Source organism: Balaenoptera musculus, chromosome 11 (genome assembly GCF_009873245.2).
Source record: "Balaenoptera musculus isolate JJ_BM4_2016_0621 chromosome 11, mBalMus1.pri.v3, whole genome shotgun sequence".
Lineage (NCBI taxonomy): Eukaryota > Metazoa > Chordata > Mammalia > Artiodactyla > Balaenopteridae > Balaenoptera > Balaenoptera musculus.
The window spans coordinates 29,259,178-29,280,508 of NC_045795.1; the positions used below are offsets into that span (position 1 = coordinate 29,259,178).

Consider the following 21,331-nt stretch of genomic DNA (forward strand, 5'->3'; position numbering starts at 1 on the left):
AAAAAAAAGAACACGTCCCTTTTCCATAGAACTGGAGCTGTCACGTTGCCATCCGGGTTTTCCCCAGAGTAAACATCCCTGGTTCCTTTAACAACTCCTCATGTGACTTGTTGCCTTGTTCCCTCATCAGCCTGGTTACTGTTGGGTTATTGTCTCTTTGAATAAACTTTCATTTGTCAAAGTCCTTAAAGCCCCACCAGTTCCATAAGATGTGGTTTAACTGGCGTGGAATGTACCAGAATGCTTCCAGTATGGCAGCAAACTGCCCAGGGAGCTTAGATAACTTCCCATTTGTGACTTGAAAGCCAGCCGTATAGGGCGCCAAACATCTAGACATTTGCAAACTGGAGGCAAATGTGTTCCCGTGTCCAAAATGTGAGTAGAGTCAAGTAATTTTATTTTACTTGGAGCCGTTAAGTACTTGTATTTATAAATACTTCTAAAATTAAATTGCTTCCACAACAGGGAACTGCTTCTTCTTTTGTTTTTTTGGCCATATCTCTTTTCTTAGGTCGTGAAACGATTACCCACGAGTTGTATCAACTGTGCCCAAGATAAGAGGCTTTAGATTTTTTTGCAGAAGTCACTTGCGTGTTACGTGTTTGGGATAATGTCCATATTAAGTTTTGATTCCATTAGCTAGTATGGTAGAAAGAAAATAATATTAATACAGTAGGTATTATCTTTTCTCTTTCCTAGTCTCAATATTAGCAAGTATGAAGTAGGAAATTTTTGCCGATGCTTTTAAATGGAATCATATATCTTCACTAAAGGTGGAACCTCTGAGTCCAACCCCAACTATGCACCCCTACCTTTTTCAGCATCCCTGGCATGGGACTTGTTAGCCTTGCTAGAATCCTTCTCATGACAGAGAAGTCTCTCTGCATTGTGAGGTATACATCCTAAATGGCCTGATTATTTTAAAAGCTCTTCCTTGTATTGACCAGGCATCTGCCTCCCTATAGGCTGTTTCAGAATGGAATAAATATTTCTTTATTATTAAACAAAAATATGGTTTCACCTGCATCCCTTTATACCAGGGTTTCTCAATCTTGGCATTATTTATATTTTGAGCCATATATGTCTGTGTTGTGGGTCTGTCCTATGCATTGGAGGATGTTTAGTGGCATTCCTGGCCTCTGCCCACCAGATGCCAGTAGCAGTAGCCTCCAAGTTGTGACAACCAAAAATGCCTCCAGACATTCCCAAATGTCATCTGGGGAACAAATTTGCCCTAGTTAAGATTTACTGCTGTAAGATAATGTTCTAGCTGCCTTTAGCCTGTTTCAGAATGAAGTAAATATTTTTTCTTTATCAAACAATGATATAATTGCTTAAAAACATTGCTTATAGAAAAATGTATGAGGTCACATCTAATTATAAACAGGAGTTTTTAATACTTCCTGAGCAGGGGAGGGAATGGATATAAAGTAACAGACATTTGAACTGTCAAAATTACATGTTTCTGTAATTTTTGAATTTTTAAACGACTATGCAACATCAATGTAAAATAACAACAAAGGATACTGCAAGTAAAAAAATAGTAATAAATTGCTTAGAAATCATGGATGGAAGATTGACAATCTCCTGCTTCATGCTACTGTAAAATATCTGAAGCAGAAGATTTTATCTTCTTCCTCAATTACTGTTTGGTATTGGGTCCATTTTGAGATACATAAGCCACCTTCTTTGACTTTAGTTGAAAGTAAATTGGCTTATTTGCTCTCTGTTCCCTTTCTGTAACTTTATATGCTCTGCATTAGTTTTCCATTGCTGCTGCAACAATTTATCACAAATGTATTAGCTTAAAGCAACACACATTTATTATCTGACAATTCTGTAGGTCAGAAGTCTAACATGGCCTCACCGGGCCAAGATTAATGTGTTTAGGGCTGTATTCCTTTCTGGAGGCTCCAGGGAGAATCTGTCTCCTTACCTTTTCCAGATTTTAGAGGTCTCCCATATTCCTTGGACCTTCCTGCATCTTCAAAGCCAGCGATGATGGGTTGAATTTTCACATTTCATCACCCTGACCTTCTTTTCTGCCAACCTCTCCCACTTTTAAGGACCCTTGTGATGACACTGGGCCCACCTGGATAATCCAGGATAACCTCCCTATTTTAAAGTCAACTATTTAGCAACCTTAATTCCACCTGCAACCTTAATTCCCCTTTGCCATGTAACCTAACATATTCAGAGGTTCTGGGGATTAGGATGTGGGCATTTTTTGCAGGGAGGAGAGTATCATTATTTTGACTGCCGTAGCCTCTCATTCTAAAAGTTAAACAGGAAGAATTTGACAGAGTACTGATACTTATGAAAGAGCATTTACTTTCCTCTTTACCAGTGACAGAAGAGTTAAGATGCATGCATGCCCTAATCTCTGGCCAGAACTTCTCGGAGTTATTCATCAGCTCTTGACAGATATTCTGGACTTGAGAGTGGACATTTCTCCTGTTTTGGGTTTTTTTGATGTGGACCATTTTTAAAGTCTTTATTGAGTTTGTTACAGTATTGCTTCTGTTTTATGTTTTGTTTTGTTTTTGGTTTTTGGCCCCAAGGCATGTGGGATCTTAGCTCCCCTACCAGGGATTGAACCCTCACCCCCTGCATCAGAAAGCTAAGTCTTAACCACTGGACCACCAGGGAAGTCCCTCACGTGTTGTTTTGGTTTGCCTTTTGTTTCAAAAAGGGAAATAATGCCTGATGAGAATTTAACAGTGACAGACGGGAAAATAGGATTAGCAGAGGTCATGGTGGTATATGGAGATCTCAGCTGGGATGTAAAAGAACAAGTAGGAAATGGTGGTTTCAGCAGCAGACAGGAAATCCACAGAAGAAAGGCAAAGATGATACCCACTTTCAAATGGATTTAAATAGAATGTGTTCTCTGAGCTCTCAATTAAAGATCTTGATCTACCAGGATGATATTTCATTTAGTGGTCCAGGAGCCAGAATTGAAGAAAATGATTTTCAGGCTTTACTATTTTAAAAATTGTTGATTTTTTGCAATAAGCATTCTCATTGATTTAAAATATTGGAAAAGAAAAGTAGAAAGAAGGATAAAAAATTACCTTTAGTTTCTAACTATACAAAGCTCTCTAAAGGAGATAAACTTTGTAAACACTTGTATTTCTTTTTATTTTGTTTCTCCTTGTTCTTGTTGTTCTCTTCTCCCCCCGACCCCCTCGTTCTCCTCCTCCACCTCCTCTTCCTCTCCCTCCTCCTCCCCCTCCTCCTGGTTCCTCTTTTCTTTTACCCATCTGGGATCACAGATAATTCTCTTAATTCCCTATATACCATTTTGCTTAATATTAAACGTAAACACTTTTCATGGTCATACAAACTCTTCTTAAATATCCTCTTTAAATTATTTCTTATTAGTAAAGCAATACATTTTATTGTAAAAAATGTGAAGAATTATGGGGAAAAAAACCACCCATAATTCCATCACCCTTATTACTTAATATTACTTAATAGTCTTTTCAGTATGAATTTTTACCTGGCAATTTTATATTCTTTTTTTAAATTAAAATTACATTGTAAACAGTTTCCTAAATCATAAAGAACTATTTTGTAAATATCATGTTAATAACTGAATATAATCCCATCAATGATATTCTCTTATTGTTTGACATCTGTAGGGTTTTCATTTGTGTTGTATATGTGTGTTGGCTATTCTGGAGTTGGAATAAACGCTGTAGGGCATTACATTTTTAAGGTTTTACTTCCTCATGTATAAGATTTGTGTGTGTGTGTGCTGATCTCAGAAATGTAGTGAAAAGTTCAAAGGATATGGACAATTGAAGTCTTGCCAAATTGCCATCCAAAACTCAAGTACTTATTTATACCCCCACTAGAATTGCTAGCTTTGCTTTGGTAAATTTGGCAGTGTTAAAGAATAGGCAAGACCTGTGTTCCCGGCTTTTTGTTTACTAGTTATTGCTCTGTCTGTCCGGTTACATCTTTCTCCAAGAAAAGATTGTATTGGCTAGCGGTGGTGGTAATGGATTTTCATACGTTATGATTATGAAGACTGCTGTGTCAAGGGTTTTAGTGTTGTCACCTTGGATTCTCTGTTCTAAATGTCCAAAGTCAATATTAGACTTTTCAGGGTCCTAGTTCTTCAATGTAAATACATTTCTAACTAAGTTGTATCCCATGGTTGAGAAAAAGGCACTTTTCTGCAGAAAGAGAACTTGGAGAAATAAAAGACTTCTTATGAATTATTCCTCTGTGTCTGGATTCGAGAGCCTCATGGCCATCCTCCCAGAGATCTTAATGACCATCAGAAGGTAAAAGAAGCCAGTGTCCCAGCACACCAGTGACTTGCAGCCAATTATAGTAGTTCTTTTTTCAGAAAAGCAAGAAGCTCTGTTTTCCTTCTAGCAACATGGGAAATGTTTGGTTATATTTACCTAAAATGTGTAATTCTTCTATAGAAGATGGGTGGCTGCTTATAATAAAATCACATTTAAAAAAAAAAGCTTACTTAAGAAATAAAGCTAGAGAAATTAATCAGAAACCAGAGGAATGTCTTGTTAAGGACCCCCCTCCTCATGTACATAGAACTATGAGAAATTTTAAAAGACGAAGAGTACTGGACCTTTAGCAGAAGAAGCTTCATTCTATTGGGGGAAAAATGGAAAAGAACCCCTACATGGGGTTTTGTATGCTTATGGTAGAAGCCAGCCATACCTTCAGCACTTAGTACTCGGCACATGGTGCTTAGTAGGTGTTTGAATGTGTGGAAGGGTGAGTGGATGTTCTGGTGGAGAGGCTGCTGTGGCGATATACACTGCGGGAAAAGTCAGCACCATCAGAGAGGAACACACAGTCCTGTGGGCACTGGGGGGAAGGGTGGGGCTTCAGGCTCCAGACACCAGCAAAGGCATCATGGGAAGACCCCCAACTAGATGAACTGGAGAATAAGATGAAAGGCAAATGCGGTGATGCATACATATAACACACTGAATGCATTGATGAAGGATTCACATATCTTTGTAAACCGAACAAACAAAGACTACGCATACTGTTAGATACACCTGCCTGCTTAGCAAGAAGGCTCAGAGTTACAGTTATTTGCCTTAAAGTAGATAATTTTCAACCCTGATTCTTTCTGAGGGCGTGGTTTTGTCCCATCTCCTAGGTAAGACAGACCCCTGCCTGTGCCTGCTTGCCCTTTATGTAGCCCAGTGGTTCTCAACTGGGGGCAGTTCCCCCCTCCCCAGAGGACACTTGGCAATGTCTGGAGATATTTTTGCTTGTCACAAGTTAGGGGAGAGGGTGCTGCTGCTGGCATCTGGTGAGTAGAGGTCAGGGAAGCTGCTAAACATCCTATGATGCACAGAAGAGCCGTCACAACCAGGAATTACCAGGTCCCAAGTGTCAATGGTGCCAAGGATGAGAAACCCCATGGAATCAGAGCCTGCACCACTGGCCCTGCCTTGGCAATGCAGGAGGACATAGTCACCGGCTTTCAGATCTCTGGGCTCTTTCCTTTCTCAGGATGTAGTCTTGAGAATCTAACCTACTTTGCTTCAAATGGAGGTAATCTGGTTCCTGGGGAAGAAGGGAAAGGGGAACTCATTGAGGGTTGATGGTTGGGCTCTGTGCTGGCATTTTCTCACCTCATCAACCTACAAGATAGGGACTGTACATTCCTTTTCATTGATTAGGAGATTTAGGTTCCAGACACGCAATGACCAGCTAGAGTGGATCCTTCTGATCGTAAACTCAGGCCCTTCCCATTGCCCTGGGAAGCCCCTAGATCCCCTGTCCAGGATCCACATTCTTCACAGGAGCGCAGATGCTCCTCACCTATAGGGCAGGCCTCACTGCAAACCTGATTGCCTGGTGATCAGGGCACAAGGTCTTCTGGTCCCAACGAGGCCACTAGTTTACTGTGTGGCTCCAGGCAAGTTGCTTCCCCTCTCTGGGCCTCAGTTTCTTTGTATGTAAAACACCGGGATTGGACTAGTTAGTGTCTCCTAGTTTGACCTGAACTAGAGTAGGTTATGTCTATCTTCAGCTAGACCACAAAACTGGGCACTCTTTGAAGCATGTTTTTCTCTTTTGTTTGTCATCCTGCACCTCACCCCCACCCCATACACACACAACACACACACACACACACACACACACACACACACACACACTGGGACTCCCTTAATTGCCTAGCACAGTGCCTGGCTCATGGGTACTAATCTGAAATTTAATAACCACAAACCACTGATTCTTTCAGGAAGAAAACACACCCCAAACTTTTAAACTGAAACTAAGCATACCTTTCTCCTAAAATTAGTGCTCTAAAGCAAAGTCTCAAATCCAACATTGTCCCTGAATTGGACCTAAAATATCTAAGGGTGTAGCTCCTTTCTGACATGAAGCCATCCTTTTAGATTTAGTCACCCCAGGAAAGAGCTAGGGTTTTGTTTCTTTTCTTTTCTTTTTTTCCTATTCAAGTGATGCATGTTCACTCTTGACAAATTAGAAAAAGAATACTAAAATCACCTATAATCCTACCCCTTAAATGTAACCACTGAGGATATTCTGGCTTTATATTCATCTAGATTTTTTATTCTATTGGTGTATAAATGTACATATTTAAGTAAAAAGCAGAGACTACTGTACTGATGGTTTTTCCTCATGTGCCTCAGAGGGCGGGGCTTGGTAGTCAAACCACTGAAACCTACCAGTCAATATTGAGTCACCCAATCTGCAAGCCTCAGTGTGTTTTTGTTTGTTTGCTTTTTATTTTTTTAATTTTATTGAAATACAGTTGATTTACAATGTTGTGTTAATTCCTGATGTACATCAAAGTGATTCAGTTATATGTTCTTTCTCATATTCTTTTCCATTATGGTTTATCACAGGATAATGAATATAGTTCCCTGTACTATACAGTAGGACCCTGTTGTTTATCCATCCTGTATATAATAGTTTGCATCTACTAATCCCAAACTCCCAATCCTTCCCTCTCCCACCCCCCTTGGTAACCACAAGTCTGCTCTCTATGTCTGTGAGTCTGTTTCTGTTTCATAGATAAGTTCATTTGTGTCATATTTTAGATCCCACATATAAGTGATATCATATGGTTTTTGTCTTTCTCTTGATTTACTTCACTTAGTATGATAATCTCTAGGTCCATCCATGTTGCTGCAAATGCAAGCCTCAGTGTTTTAACTGTAAAATGGAGGTAATAACACCAGCCTAACTCTATTCTTCCTGTGAGGACTAGAGGTTACATAAAGTACCCAGCTAGACAATGCTGGCACACAGTAGATGCTCAATAAAAGATAATTATTTATGCCTCATATCACCTTCTTTATTTTCTAAACCAAACCAGTGATCAAGATTTGGATTCAGAAGGTCTGAGTGGCAGTTGAAATATTTCTCTATCTTTAAGAGTTTCTGCCTAATATTAAAGCCAATCAAAACCAAAATCAACAAGTGCAGATGCAGGAAAACCAACCCCGAGTCTCTTCTCAGATGCCTGGGACACGTTAATCAGGAGTGTTTGTTGATTCTTCCAGAAGCCATGCTTCATCAAGTCCCCTTACTGGTCCAAGGAGTTCTCATTCAGCTTTTTTGAAAACATAAAACTGATACAAAATGAATATCAAAATCTTCTTTTTTTATTACTTAGCTAGACTTCTGCCGTAGCATCAGTGATTCAGTCTCAAACGGACTTCTCATCCAGAACTGCCTGTTTCACTGTTACACCTCCTGAGAAAGGACTGGCTTCTGCTTCCCCACAGTTCGAGAAACATTTGTTTCAGAAAAGAACAGTTATCCCATTTTTATTTTCAATTCTGAGAAGAGGTAGCATTCCAAGAAAAGGACTGTTTGCTCTGAGATTTCACCCCACCCCACCCTTAAGTATTGTTTATGAACCATCTCCTGCCCCAAACACAGATCTTACACTGAAAACCATACTCTGAATCATCCAAGCCCTAACTGATGATAAAATGCAGGCTCACTTACTCTTGTTTGAAGCTTGGCAGCCAGAAGGTGTGGGGGTGGCCAAAGTGGGTTACTGCCCAGGGGATCTGATTTGGAGGACATTAAAGCTCCTCTTTTCTCCAAAACATTTCTCCCCACTAGCATATGAGTCTTTCCTTTAGAGTAACTTTTGGGGGGCTTTGAGAAGATGCCTCCAGGAGAAAGGGTTGTTATTTAGAAGTTAATGAGGAAAGGCTCCACAACACCCCAGTACTTACTAGCAGCTCGTTATGTTAGGGAGCTGTCACCCTGAGAGAGGCCATGATGGTAAACCACAGGGATGCCCTAGGTATTACCAGATCACTAATCATCCAAAGAGGGGAAGGAGGGCAGCTCACACAAAGTTCCTTAAGAAATGTAGGAGAAATGCTAATTATAGTGCCCAGGGGAAAGGCGAGTCCTTATGAAGCCCGAAGATCTGTTCAGCAGAACTACCGAGGAACAGAGGAGATGGTGCCCTCGGAGTCACTTCAGTCGACAGAGGAAAAGTCCTTCTGTTCCTATGTCAAGGACCTGATTGACACCTTTGCTTTTATTTAGTTAGCATTATTGAGCGACTACTTACCTACGACGGGCAATGCATGATGCCAGGGATGCAAAATGAATATGCTAATGTTTGCATTTAGCCACGTGCAAATATGCTGTTGGACATACATTTCTCATTTAACCCGGAGTAATATTATTATCATCCTCAGACCCATTTTACAGGTAAGAAAATGAGGCACAGAAGGTTTCCATAGTTCGTAGGTCACACCGAGGCTGGGATTCAGACCCAGGCAGTTGGGATGTAGGCACTAAAGCCCAAGAGGTCAAACCCCGCCCACTCTGTGTACTGAGAACCTGGTGGCGGAGGGTCCGCGCATGGGTTTCAGGGCCACCTGGTGGCCCAAACCAAAAAGAAGGCAGGATCCTTCATCCTTCTTCATCCTCCTTCAAGAAACATTTACTAGTGCTTGCTATATGCCGGGCTGTTCGTTAAGCAGCAATAATAAAAAGACTAATGCGACCAATCCCTGATCTGGAGGAGCTCACAGGCTACCGGGGGGAAGCAATTCTGCACATTGTACAACAGTCTTGCAGTAGAGGGTTGATAGTACCCGGATGCAGGCATGCATGGAATGTACCAAGCAAAGAGGACGCAGCCTCTGTGCCACCGCCGCCTGACTGTGCCCCGACAGGTGAGCGTCTGCTAGCTGAGCTGGGAAATGCCTGCTCCTTTTGTGCCCTGGAGGAGCCAGGCTCAGAGGACACCTCCCTTCCTGGCTGCAGGGAAACGTTGGTATTAGTTGGCCACTGCTTCGTGCAGTCAGCTGGGGACATCTCGGTATATCATTCCATCCCACATCAGAGGAACAGGGAAAGACAAGGCATCTGAGGCACTGGGAAGGCGGCCAGAGAAGAGGGATCATGTGTGGGTCCTTCTGTCATTCAATCCACAGGAGTAAAGGAAGAAGACCGCCATCTAGTACCGCCCATGCCAAACGCTCACCCTGTGACCCCAGGCAGGTTACCTAGCCTTACTGTGTGCCAGTGATCTTCGTCCCCAGAAGGACGAATGGAGATGCTAAAATGTGCTTCTTTTCTCTTATGCCTGCTAGACATTTATTCCCACTACATCTTGTGAATAATCTCTTATAGTACTCATTATGACTGTGCGACAATCGCTTTCCCTGCTAGGGATTTTAAAGACAAAAATCACATCTATTTTTGAAATCTTTTAATCCCAAACATAGTGACTGACACATAGTCACTCTTAAAATTGAGTAAATGGATTCGTGAACAAATGAATGAATGAGGCAGCCAGTCATTAAATTATTTGGAGAATTATTACTCTGGGAATGAGGTCAGATAGCACATATATAGGGTGATGAAAAAACTCAGCAAACAGTACTCTTACTGTTCCATTGCAGACATTTCCAAACACTGCCTCCTGGTACTGGCTATACCAGAGCCCACAGGGGGCTAACATATAGATGCCGGGACCTGCCTTCTGAAGATTCTGTATCAGAAAGTCTGCGATGGGGCTCAGGAGTCAGCGTGTTCAAAGGTTCCGCGAGAGCCTTGCAGCCTGCCTGAGGTCAGGCAGGGAACTGGTGCGGGCCATTTCACCTGGCCTTAACTCTGCCGGTTCCACTAGAAGGACAAAAGGTGATGGCCCTGGCACTGGTCTGGTAGGAATCATGGCGAGGGCAGAGCACCCCAGTCCTGCTTGGAGGACTTGGGGAAGCCCTGCTAGCCGTTGGCTGTCTCTAATTCTTCCTGAGGTTATCGACAGGGAAGATGTGATGAATACCCAAGTTGCTACGGGCAAGTGAGCCTTCTTGGGGTTAGTGCAGGGTTCCTAAAAATCACTGTTGATTCCTTATGTGTTTCACTTTGTCTTCTCTTTTTCACCTCTTCATCCCTCGTGATCTTCCAAATGGGCTGAACGACACTCCCCTTATTCAGCCTGGGCTGTAAGCACCAGGAGTGGTAAATACTTTCTGTGGATGATGTTATTTGATGAAAAACCAAGTTGTGACATTGTAACAGAGGGGTAGCAGTGAAGGCTTGTGAGGATCCAGCCTGGCTTCAGTGCAACTTCTTCTATTGCTTATTTGGGAAACTTAGCTATGTCTCGGGATTCATACACAGTACTCTGAAGTTTCCAAGGGTCTTTGGCATGTTGCTCCAATATAAATTAAGGCAAGAACAATGAGACGGATTCTCATCTCTTTGGAGAACAATTTCTAATTCTTTGTTAAGTCATCTCTCAATCCAGCTCTGACCAGTTTAGCATCATTAAAGTAACTGTTCTGTTCATTAACTTTAGAAGGTTTTGGTTTTAGAGTGAACAGAATTTGACATTATATCAAGATGCCATGTGGTGGGTGAAAGCAGGCACTCAGGCAATCTGGGCTTAAGCCCTACCTCCAGCACTTGCTAGCTGTGTGATTAGAACAAGTCAGTTAAACTTTTCTGGCCTCAGTTTCCTCATCAATAGAATGGGGATAATTAAACTTCCCTGACAGATTGTTTTGGTGATGATTGAGTAAGGGGCCATGTGCCAGAAACTGAAAAATGCTTGGCACTTAGTAAGTGTTCAAATGTTAGCAATATTATCATCTATTTAGTGAACAAACTTTTTTTAGCAACTCCTAGGTGCCATTTTTAAATAAAAAGACAAATTGTAGTGCTATGTACTCATATGAAAAGATATTTACAATATATTTTCAAATTAAAAATGGAAGTTGAATATATTGTATGAAGTTTTATAAACAAAGTTTAGAGGTTATTGCAAAATTCAAGAGAGAGGTGGTGATGGCTTGGACCATTTCCATCACCCCAAAAAGTTGAGGGGAGAAATTTTCAAGGGGAAAAGTGATTCACAAGTACAAGATAGTTTTTGCTGCTAAGATGTTAGCAAAGAGCCTCCCTGTAATATAATTTATTATTACCACAAGTCCGGTTTTATTCATCAGTTCTACCGACATTTATCCCACACAAGCTGCATGCCAGGACCCCTGTTAGGCACTTTGGGACAGCAAGTAAGATCTGCCCCCTGCCTTTGGGAGGCTCTCAGTTGTAGCAGGGTTATAGAGATCCCCCAAAATATAACATCATCAGCACCAAAAACAAACCGAGCTGCTGCAACATGATTATTTTACAAATATGATGGGAACATTAGCCAAAACATATTGAGGGTTTACTATGTGCTAGACATGCCCTTGGATATTATTATGATTATGATATGTGATAAAATTATTATAGTTTGATGCTCTTCTTTCTAACCAAACTAGACTGCTACAAAGTTAGGGAACTATGGCCGAAAACCTCATATTATAAACTAAAAGTGTTATTTCTGGGCTCTGCAATCCAGCATGACCAAGAACTCTTGACACCCTAGTGCCTACCAAAAACCCATTCTAGAAAATGCATGTGCTGTTTTTTTCCAAATGTCTTCTCCCTTTATAACACACGGAATCATGTTACTAGTCCCTTAATCTCACTGATAGGTTAGCCTATTTAAGTCCTCTTTATTGCATGTCTTTTTTTTCCTTTTAATCATCTGCCTTGAAGAAGGTTAAGCTGAAACGGCTGCTCAGCTTCCAAGATGGTGCCACCCAAACTGCACGCGCTTTTCTGCCTCTGCATCTGCCTCACGCTGGTTCATCCTTTTTATTGGCAAGACCTAAATCCTGTTTCCCATATTGAATCATCAGGTAAGAGGTATATTTGCTCAAGGGCTTGAGCTACTGACCTGTTGCCAGACTCGAAGTGGTCCCAGGGAAGTTGCATGTGTGGACTTATAAGAAGATTCTGATGAAGATGAGATCCTCAATTCTCCTGGGGGACGGGGAAGGGCCTCACTCTTTCCTCTTCTTTTTTTTTTTTTTTTAAAGAGCTCCTGACTTTATTTATTTATTTATTTATTTATTTGGCTGTTTTGGGTCTTTGTTTCTATGCGAGGGCTCTCTCTAGTTGTGGCAAGCGGGGGCCACTCTTCATCGCAGTGCGCGGGCCTTTTCACTGTCGTGGCCTCTCTTGTTGCGGAGCACAGGCTCCAGACGCGCAGGCTCAGTAGTTGTGGCTCACGGGCCTAGTGGCTCCACGGCTTGTGGGATCTTCCCAGACCAGGGCTCGAACCCGTGTCACCTGCATTGGCAGGCAGATTCTCAACCACTGCGCCACCAGGGAAGCCCCTCTTTCCTCTTCTTAATGAAACTAGAGAAGTGCCTTCTTCTTCAACATCAGGACTGCAGGACAGCCTAGGATGAGGCCTTTTCGGACAAGCTGGAAACTCAGCTCGCAGTCACCGTAGAGAAGGTCCACACCGCCCCTTCTATACCTCATTGCCCTGACCCATGCCCTCTCGGTGCAGTAACACACTTCCCCTTCAGTGCCTCCAGAGGCAACCCCAAACCTGCCCCCACGAAGGTGAAGAAGAGGCAGGTGTCTTGATCAACAGGTGTAGTCCTGGTTGACGGTGGAGTGTGTGAGAAGATGGCAATTTAGAGTTTGGGATCCAGAGGGGGACAATCTTTTCTATCTAATGACAGGCAGAAGCAGGGACCAGTAGGCACTCGGAGCTCCAGATGAGAATGGATGTGCATCCCTTGCTCTTTCTTACTTTGCAGGGTGGAGGGAAGGAGAAGAGGGGGAGGCTTAGTCAAGCCTGGGAGTGGTGGCCAGAATGGGACAGGCCATACTCTAGACAGGGACATCTACTGTCACCTAGAATAACCTTGATTGAAAAGCGATTCCTTCTGGAGCTCTGTGAATTCCTGCTAATCCCGGAGGGTTGGTGATGCATGAACTTCTCTATCTAGTCTCCTCAGGTGAGCAGCGTCAGTGGCCTGTGCAAGGTGCCATAGTGTCTGTACCCACAGACCCATGCACCTGGGGAGATATGGTAGCCCTGGATCTAGTTGTGCAGTCTTGATGGGTGACTCCTTACTGTGACATTTACCAAAGATCTTTCCTAACCAGTGCCTTACAAATCTGGCCCTACTTCATAGTTGGGGAAATGATTGCAGCAGCAGAAAAGGGACTAGATCTTCTAACTATGTTTGCATAGGAAATGGCATCATATCTCACAGGTCCATTCATGCAACAATACTTATCAGAAAACTGAGGTGTGCGTAATACACTGGTGACTAAGACGGAGGGTTTGTAGTCAAGCTCAAGGAGGTGAAATTAATTCTCAAGGTTAAATTAATTCTCCCATTACCTTATCTGTAGATTGAAAACAGGTAACATCTTACATGACGAGCAAATTCTTACCTAGGAGACATTTACATCATGCGCTTTTTATTGGTACACAGTGGGAATTTCAAAACATGTTCTCTATTCCCTCATGTCTGAAAATCACTGGAAAGCTGTTACTGGACAGTCAGAAACTTGAGGACACTGCTTGATTCATCTTTGTCATCCCAGCCTGGAGCCCAATGCCCCATTCATTCGAGATACTCAAAAATGAATGCATAAATATTTTTTAAATTATTAGAAATAGTTTATTCAATAAAAGATGAAAATAATAGATGATTATTTGTATCATTCTTAATAAATGAATACATAGAAAATATGATCATGCAGCCAAAAAGTTTGTAAACATGGCTAGAGATATCCCACTTGCTAATGGAGGACATAAAGCCATATAAGAGAATGTCATTTTCCTAGCATGTGTACATTCCATCTCCAACCCCAGGAATGAACATCAGGACTATTTGATAAATGAACATCACCAAAAATGTATAATAAGATTAATAGCATACCATAGGTTCTAATGCTCCTATTAAAATAGAGTTGAAGAAAAATAGGAAGTGACATTTGTAAGTTCTGAATCACGAAACTATATCATCTACAGAGTGGCCATTCAACCTGGCAAGTCTCTTCCCTGCCTCTTCCTTCGTGATGAGTGCTGATAGTTGGTTAGAGAATGGGAAATCCAGGACCATAACCAGATTAGCTGTGGGCTGGTGAACCTTTTCTTTCTTTCTTTTTCTTTCTTTCTTTCTTTCTTGTTTATTTTATTGAAGTATAGTTTATTTGCAATGTTGTGTTTAATTTCTGCTGTACAGCAAAGTGACTCAGTTATACATATATATATATATTTTCATATTCTTTTCCATTATGATTTATCACAAGATATTGAATATAGCTCCCTGTGCTCTACAGTAGGACCTTGTTGTTTGGTGAACCTTTTCTGCAGCTGCCCTGGCACTCACCAGCCACAGGGCCCTGGAGGCCTACACTCAAACCTGGGTCAGCTTAAAGTTTCCTGAGACCTTTTCAGGGGTCAGGTGCCCTGGAATAAGCAGCCCTGTAGCCTCACCTTGACCTGGGCTCCTGAACGCTGGGTGAGGCTTTTTGGTAGAGCAGGTTTTAGAGGACCAGGCACTCCGAGGTTAGTGGAAAAAGTTTCCAGAGCCTAGGTAGAATTGACATCTCACAAGAGGAAACTTGTGCAACTTGAAACATGCCCATGGCTCTAGAAGTGAACTCCCAATTCCAGAGGTAGTGCCTCCAAGGTAGCTGTGGGTTCTCTGGGGCTCCTCACCAAACTGTGTGAGCCAGAGTCCCTATAGCCACGCCATGGTTGCCTGTGGATGGCAGCGCAGCAGAACCCAGGCTGCTCGTCACAGAAGGCCTACCCTACTGTCCTCTGGACTTGACGTCTCCCTATTACAGCATGAAGGACCACTCAGCAGACAGTCTTAAATAGGAGAGATAAAGCCTTTTGTAATTCTAAATAGACCCTAGAATGTTAGCCTTACAGGCAAAGCTTTTTAAAAAAAAGTTTCTGAGGAAACACCGTGGATTTCGAAACTACCCAGAGAAAAATGGTATGATCTAGTGTAGATCTGCTGAAACTCCTCCTCAGGTTTGAATTTGGGTAACCAGAGTTAGCTAACTCTAGGGGAAGGGGCAAATAACATCAGTTGTCTGCCTCTTCTGGCCTGCGATCGGGGCAAGCTACTTGACTTAGATGATCACTTTATCCTTACAGCTGTCCTGAGAGTTGGCCAAGTGATTTTATCTCCACTTTACAAATGAGGATCAGAGAGGGGAAAAAATTGCCTAGGGCAGAGCATCATAGCTTGTAAGATATACAGCTGGAATCCAAAATAGGATCACCTGGCTCCAACACCAGTGTCCGTTCATCTCAACCACTGCCTTCCTCGGAACTACCTCCTGCCATTTGACCATGAATTGCTGACCGTGTGTCAGGCCAGGTGGTCTGGTATCTTAGCCTAGTGCTTCCTTACACTTTAATAGGCGCATCTTTTCCGATTCAGTAGAATTGGGGTGAGGCCTAAGAGCCTCGTCTCCAAGCTTCCGCATGATGCTGGTCCATGGACCAACTTTGAGTAGCAAGGCCTCATGCGTTGACAGGCTCATCGCTGGCAGGTGCTTCACACACTAACGTGGAGGATGTCAATGGGCTTCTTCTCATGGCCCCAAACCCTTCTGAGAGATACCCTATGATATCAGGCACCATGCCTAACATAGTTCCAAGTGTCTACATGGCAGAGGCAGACTGTGATAGGAAGCGCAAAGGAATCTGTCCAGCAAAGCAATCACCTCTCACAGTCCGACAAAAGGAAAGGAGCAGGCAAGCTGAATCTAGATACACTGATATATGGACTCACCATCCTGAAATTACATGTGGACTTGATTGGGGGTTAGAAAGGGGAACAGGTGAAACTGCAGGTGTGTTGAAGGGTTTTGGCACCAGAGAGAGAAAATGTTTCAAGAGTGGGTGGGTAAAAGAATAGAGGCCATGGGCCTTCCCTGGTGGCGCAGTGGTTAAGAGTCCGCTTGCCAATGCAGGGGACACGGGTTCGAGCCCTGGTCCGGGAAGATCCCACATGCCGCGGAGCAACTAAGCCTGCGCGGCACAACTACTGAGTCCGCGTGCCACAACCGCTGAAGCCTGTGCACCTAAAGCCCGTGCTCCGCAACAAGAGAAGCCACTGCAATGAGAAGCCCACACACCACAACAAAGAGTAGCCCCCACTCACCGCAACTAGAGAGAGCCCGCGCGCAGCAACGAAGACCCGATGCAGCCAAAAAATAAATAATTAATTAATTAAAAAATATATATATATATATGTGCCATAAAGCATTTAGCAGAAACAAAAGAGACCCAGTGACAGTGAAAAGCTTAGTTTAGCTCATTTTCACAGACATTTTTTGAGCACCGATTATGTGCTAGACATTGTGTTAAAGATGTGAGGATACAAAGATATGGATGCAGCTCTTACGAAATAGCCTTAGGAGACAGAGTGTGCAGACACATAATTTTAATCTAATATGATAGGAAGAAAGATAAAAATATATACAGGGAATTGATTTAATACTGAGGATGAAACGATTAAATCTGGGGTGGTGGTCAGGGAAGGCTTCAGAGAAGACCTGACATCTGATCAAGATGTTAAAGGTTGAATAGGAGTTTGCCATGGGGATTTCCAGCGCAGGGAACAGCATTTACTAAGGTGTAGACGCATGGAACAGTCCAGTGTGTCACTCAGCAGTGCTGGAGCACAGGGAGGGAGATAACAAGGGAAAAAGCAGAAGAAGAGGAGGAGCCAGTGGACCTCCAGATCATGGAGGGTCTTTCTTACAGTGCCCGGGAACTTGAGATTTAACTTGTGTACCTGTGAACCTCTACGAGTTTCAACCCCCGAACACTGGAAAGATAAGCCACCCCACACTGGAAGCCATGTGTAGATTTAAATATAACCTACAAACTGCCTTCCAGAAAGATTCCAATACATTCCCCCTTCAAGAAAAAATACCTGGTGATGATAGGAGAGCATTGAAGGATTTGAAGAATTGCCTGGTGAGATTCATGCTTTAAATCACTCCAGGAGTTGTGTGAAAGATGCAGTTGAAGGAGTCAGGATCCAAGGTGAACAGGACACTTGGGAGAGATGGCGACTGTCCGGTCAAGAACAGTGAAGGTGTAACTGAGTCAGTTGAGCTAGTGGGGTAAGGATACATTGGAGAGAGAATCCTAAGCTAAAAACAAATGTTAGAGATTGGAACTTGGTTGGATGTAGGGGATAGAGGAGAAAGAGTTAGGAGAGTAGCATGATTCCCACATTTCTGGCTTGAGATCCCCAAGCTAGGGAATTCTGGAGTTGCATGCTGTGTGGTTGGAAGATGAAGAGGGGGAGTTGGGAGATGGTCATTTAGTTTCATTCTGGACCATAGGCTTTGCTGTTCCAATAGGAAGGCTTCCAGTGGGAAGTCGTGAGCCCAAATCTGAAAGGTCGATAAAGCTCATGTTTAGGAAAAGCAGATTTGGGAAGTGGTCTCTAATATGCTCTGGATAGGAGTAGAAGGTAAGGGCAAGGCTGAAAGGATTAGGAGGTGTTGATCCTCAGCACCTTAGGAAAAGGGCTATGTCGACCGCCATCTTTTTCCCCACACAGTACTTCGCATACAGCAGGCCCTCAATAATTATTTGTGTATTTTACTAATTAGTAGAGAAATGGAGGCAGGAAACTATGGGTAGTCACTTGATTCCCTTGGAGTTTCTTTGGGTAATAAAGTCTGGGGTGTAATGGCTGACAAGTGAAATAATATTGACCTGTTTTCCAGCGCGGGTCAATAAACTACAAGCTCTGATGGCTGCTGCAAGGTTTGGCCAAACTAAAATCCCCAGAGGAAATGGATCTTATTCCGTCGGTTGTACAGACTTGATGTTCGATTACACGAATAAGGTAATGATTTGATTAATACCACTTATCCTTATATTCTAATATTGACTGTGGCTATGGCCCATGAGAAGGTTTTGAAACCTGACCTTGCCCTCACCTGAGAAAGACTCATTTTGCCATTTGTATGGTTTCCTGGGAAACCTTTGGCTGTTTAATTCATTCCCCAATTCGTTGCTCTCATCGGATTAACTATAAACTCTTTTTATCCCCTTCTTTGATGGCTGAAACAAGGCTGCTCATACTTTCTTTTCACTCAAAAAGCATACTGTTGTTCTGTTTCTCTTCCTTTTGACTGCATTCAATCACCACGGCAACTTAAAAAGCTCTCTGGACCTCTTGTGCACAATAGAAGTATTTGGGTCCCCACTAATTAAATATGCAAAATAGCTGTTAGAACATGTTTCAGAAGCAACTTGACTAAAAGTACATTAACTTCTTTCCTCTACAGGGAACCTTCTTGCGTTTGTATTATCCATCCCAAGATGACGATCACTCTGACACCCTTTGGATCCCAAACAAAGAATATTTTTTTGGTCTTAGTAAATTTCTCGGAACACACTGGCTTATGGGCAAAATTTTGAGCTTATTCTTTGGTAAGATTTGTGTTGATTCTGCTTTTAGGCTCTAGAATATAAGAAAAGCTTGAAAATAGCAGGAGTTTCAGGCAGTTAAAGACCAAAGTGGATTGTCTCCAGTCCAGACATCTCCTAAGATGACAAAGTATTTCTTAAAAGGCCAGGTAACTATCAGAGAATCAAGGGTTCTCGTTTTGTCTATTCTGAATATGATGGGGTGCGTGGAGGGAGTGAAGGTATCAGACTTTCAGACTGGCTCTAACATCTCTCTATGGCTGGCCTGATTTTTGCTTCTTACATATTCTTGGAGGCAGTCATGTGGTGAGAACAGCAGCTGGGCTGATGTGACTACTACGTTCTATGCTCTGCACTAAAGTGCTTTCTACAGTTGGGCAAAGAGAGAAAGAAAACAGAAGCCGCCATAACCCTCCAGATCCTAAACAAAGGAGTGAAAGCTAATTTCTTACATGTCATAAATGAGGAAACTACTCTCATTCCCATCACTGACCCCCAAGCGGCCAGCCTCTCTCACTAAGACAATCCGATGTGCATTCATCACTTAATATGTCTATATTTCACTAATATTGAGTTGTCCTTCCTTATCTGTTTGACCAGACACTACTGTTGGGCTGGTGTTAACCATGTCTTCAATTTTCCCCCTCAAAACTACCTACAACTTTTGGCATTCATTTTAAACATCTCGTTGGAGTTTTCTTAAGAATCACTTTATAAGGGAAATGATGAAAATATTATCACTATGCATCTTTATGATGCTGAATAACTTATAAGTCACTTCCATAGCAATCATCACATTCAGTCTTCATGACCACATCTCCATTGTATTGATGAGAAAGTGGAACACAAATAATTGATGATAATGATGACAAGTGAGAAGTGAAGGAAGAAGAGACAACATCTTCCATTTTTTTGAGCGCTTTATGATGTGACTGGATAGGTGTGCTTTACATTTTCCTACTTAAATATGACTCTGACAAAACCCCCATGAGATAGACATCATTTCCCTCATTTTATAGGAGTCTGAAGCTCAGAGAGTTCTCTTGACTTGCCCAAGGTCAGTAGCTAGTAAGTGGCAGAGCTTTATCCAAAGCCACATCTAAGCGTGCAGTCAAAGGTCTCTCCACCTTTCTCTTGACTTTGATCAAGTTAGAATGAGAAGAGTCTCTGATCTGAAGATTCTGGATCTCAGTGTAATATTCCTGAGGTTTACTGGTAGTTTAGTTTCAGAACATTCCCTCTGAAGTTTTGCCCAAACCTGGGATTAATCATAAGGAACAGCCTTCCCGAATACACCTCTAAGTAGGAAAATGTCTCACCTCAAGTTCAGAGCTGGCAGTGAGAACTGATAGTTAATGATCCTGTGGTCCTAGAAAAAACACATAGTTCAGGCCCTTGGTTGGTGGTATCTAGTAGGAGACTTTTTAAATGAATTTACTATTAATGCATAAACACATAAATTCCATGGGTCAGAATTTTATACTAAGGAGATATGTTAAATTAATTAGCAACACTCAAGTCAGAAAAAACACTAATTACAGTCTCCCACTGCTGTCTAGGTTCAATGACAACTCCTGCAGCCTGGAATTCCCCTCTGAGGACTGGGGAAAAATATCCACTAGTTATTTTTTCTCATGGTCTTGGAGCATTCAGGTAAAGTTTCAGAGGTTGAACGACTTTAGCCTCTAGGGACAAATGACTGAATGCAGTTTTCCCCCAGAAGAGGGACAGCAGATTTTGGAGTGTCAGGCTGTCCCCTGCCCTGGAGGACTTGGCGTTCCTCAGGAATTAGCTGGGGTCTGTTGATCGGTCCTATAGCCCTGTTTTTTCCTGCCTCCAGCCCATGGAGACCAGCTTCACAACAGAGGAGACAGGCTGTCGCATTTTGGGTTGGTGTCCTTCTATATTATAGTATTTACACTCTCAACATCATTCATTGTATTAGTTCAGGTCCTCCGAGAAACAGCCACCATGATTAGATTAGCGGTGAAAGACATGTATGACAAAATGCCCACGAAGGATAGAAGGGAAGGAGCGGAAGCGGAAAAGATGGGGAGAACTTTCAGATCATGATGCAGGCTGGAAGGAGATGGGAGACAGAAGGACTGGATAAGGAGCATCTCGAGACTGCAGCACGATCCTAAGAAAGATTGGGCCAGGCCGATGGAGGGAGTGCTTGACCAACAACTGCCCCTCAGAGGATCTCTGCACCTCACAGGAAAGGACCTGCGCTAAACACACACCATGTCCAGTCACTGGGACCAACCCACAGGAAGCCTAGCTTTCACTCGGATCCACAGGGGCAGGAGCTGGGAGGGGTCTTTAGTCAACTGTGATCTCTGTGCCATGACGAGTGGCACATTTTCACGGCCACCACACGCCCTCCACGTTCTTCCTACATCTTCTCAACTGCCTCCCCGTCTTCCACCTCAGAGGATTATAAGACTTTTAGAAGAGTGGCTTTTAGCTGGTAAGAGATCGCGTAGCATCTGCAATAAGAAATTACCGTAGTCCAGCTAGTTATTTGAT

General features: G+C 42.7%; 1 protein-coding gene across 1 annotated transcript in view; it reads left to right on the top strand.

Annotated features, from left to right (window-relative positions):
* Positions 1 to 21,331, top strand: part of PLA2G7 (phospholipase A2 group VII) — a 42,940-nt gene that overhangs the window by 11,816 nt on the left and 9,793 nt on the right. The window contains 4 exon segments of the mRNA XM_036870586.1: positions 12,064 to 12,206; positions 18,094 to 18,215; positions 18,661 to 18,805; positions 20,362 to 20,455. Coding sequence (XP_036726481.1) covers positions 12,098 to 12,206; positions 18,094 to 18,215; positions 18,661 to 18,805; positions 20,362 to 20,455 — 470 coding nt within the window. The 5' untranslated portion in view covers positions 12,064 to 12,097.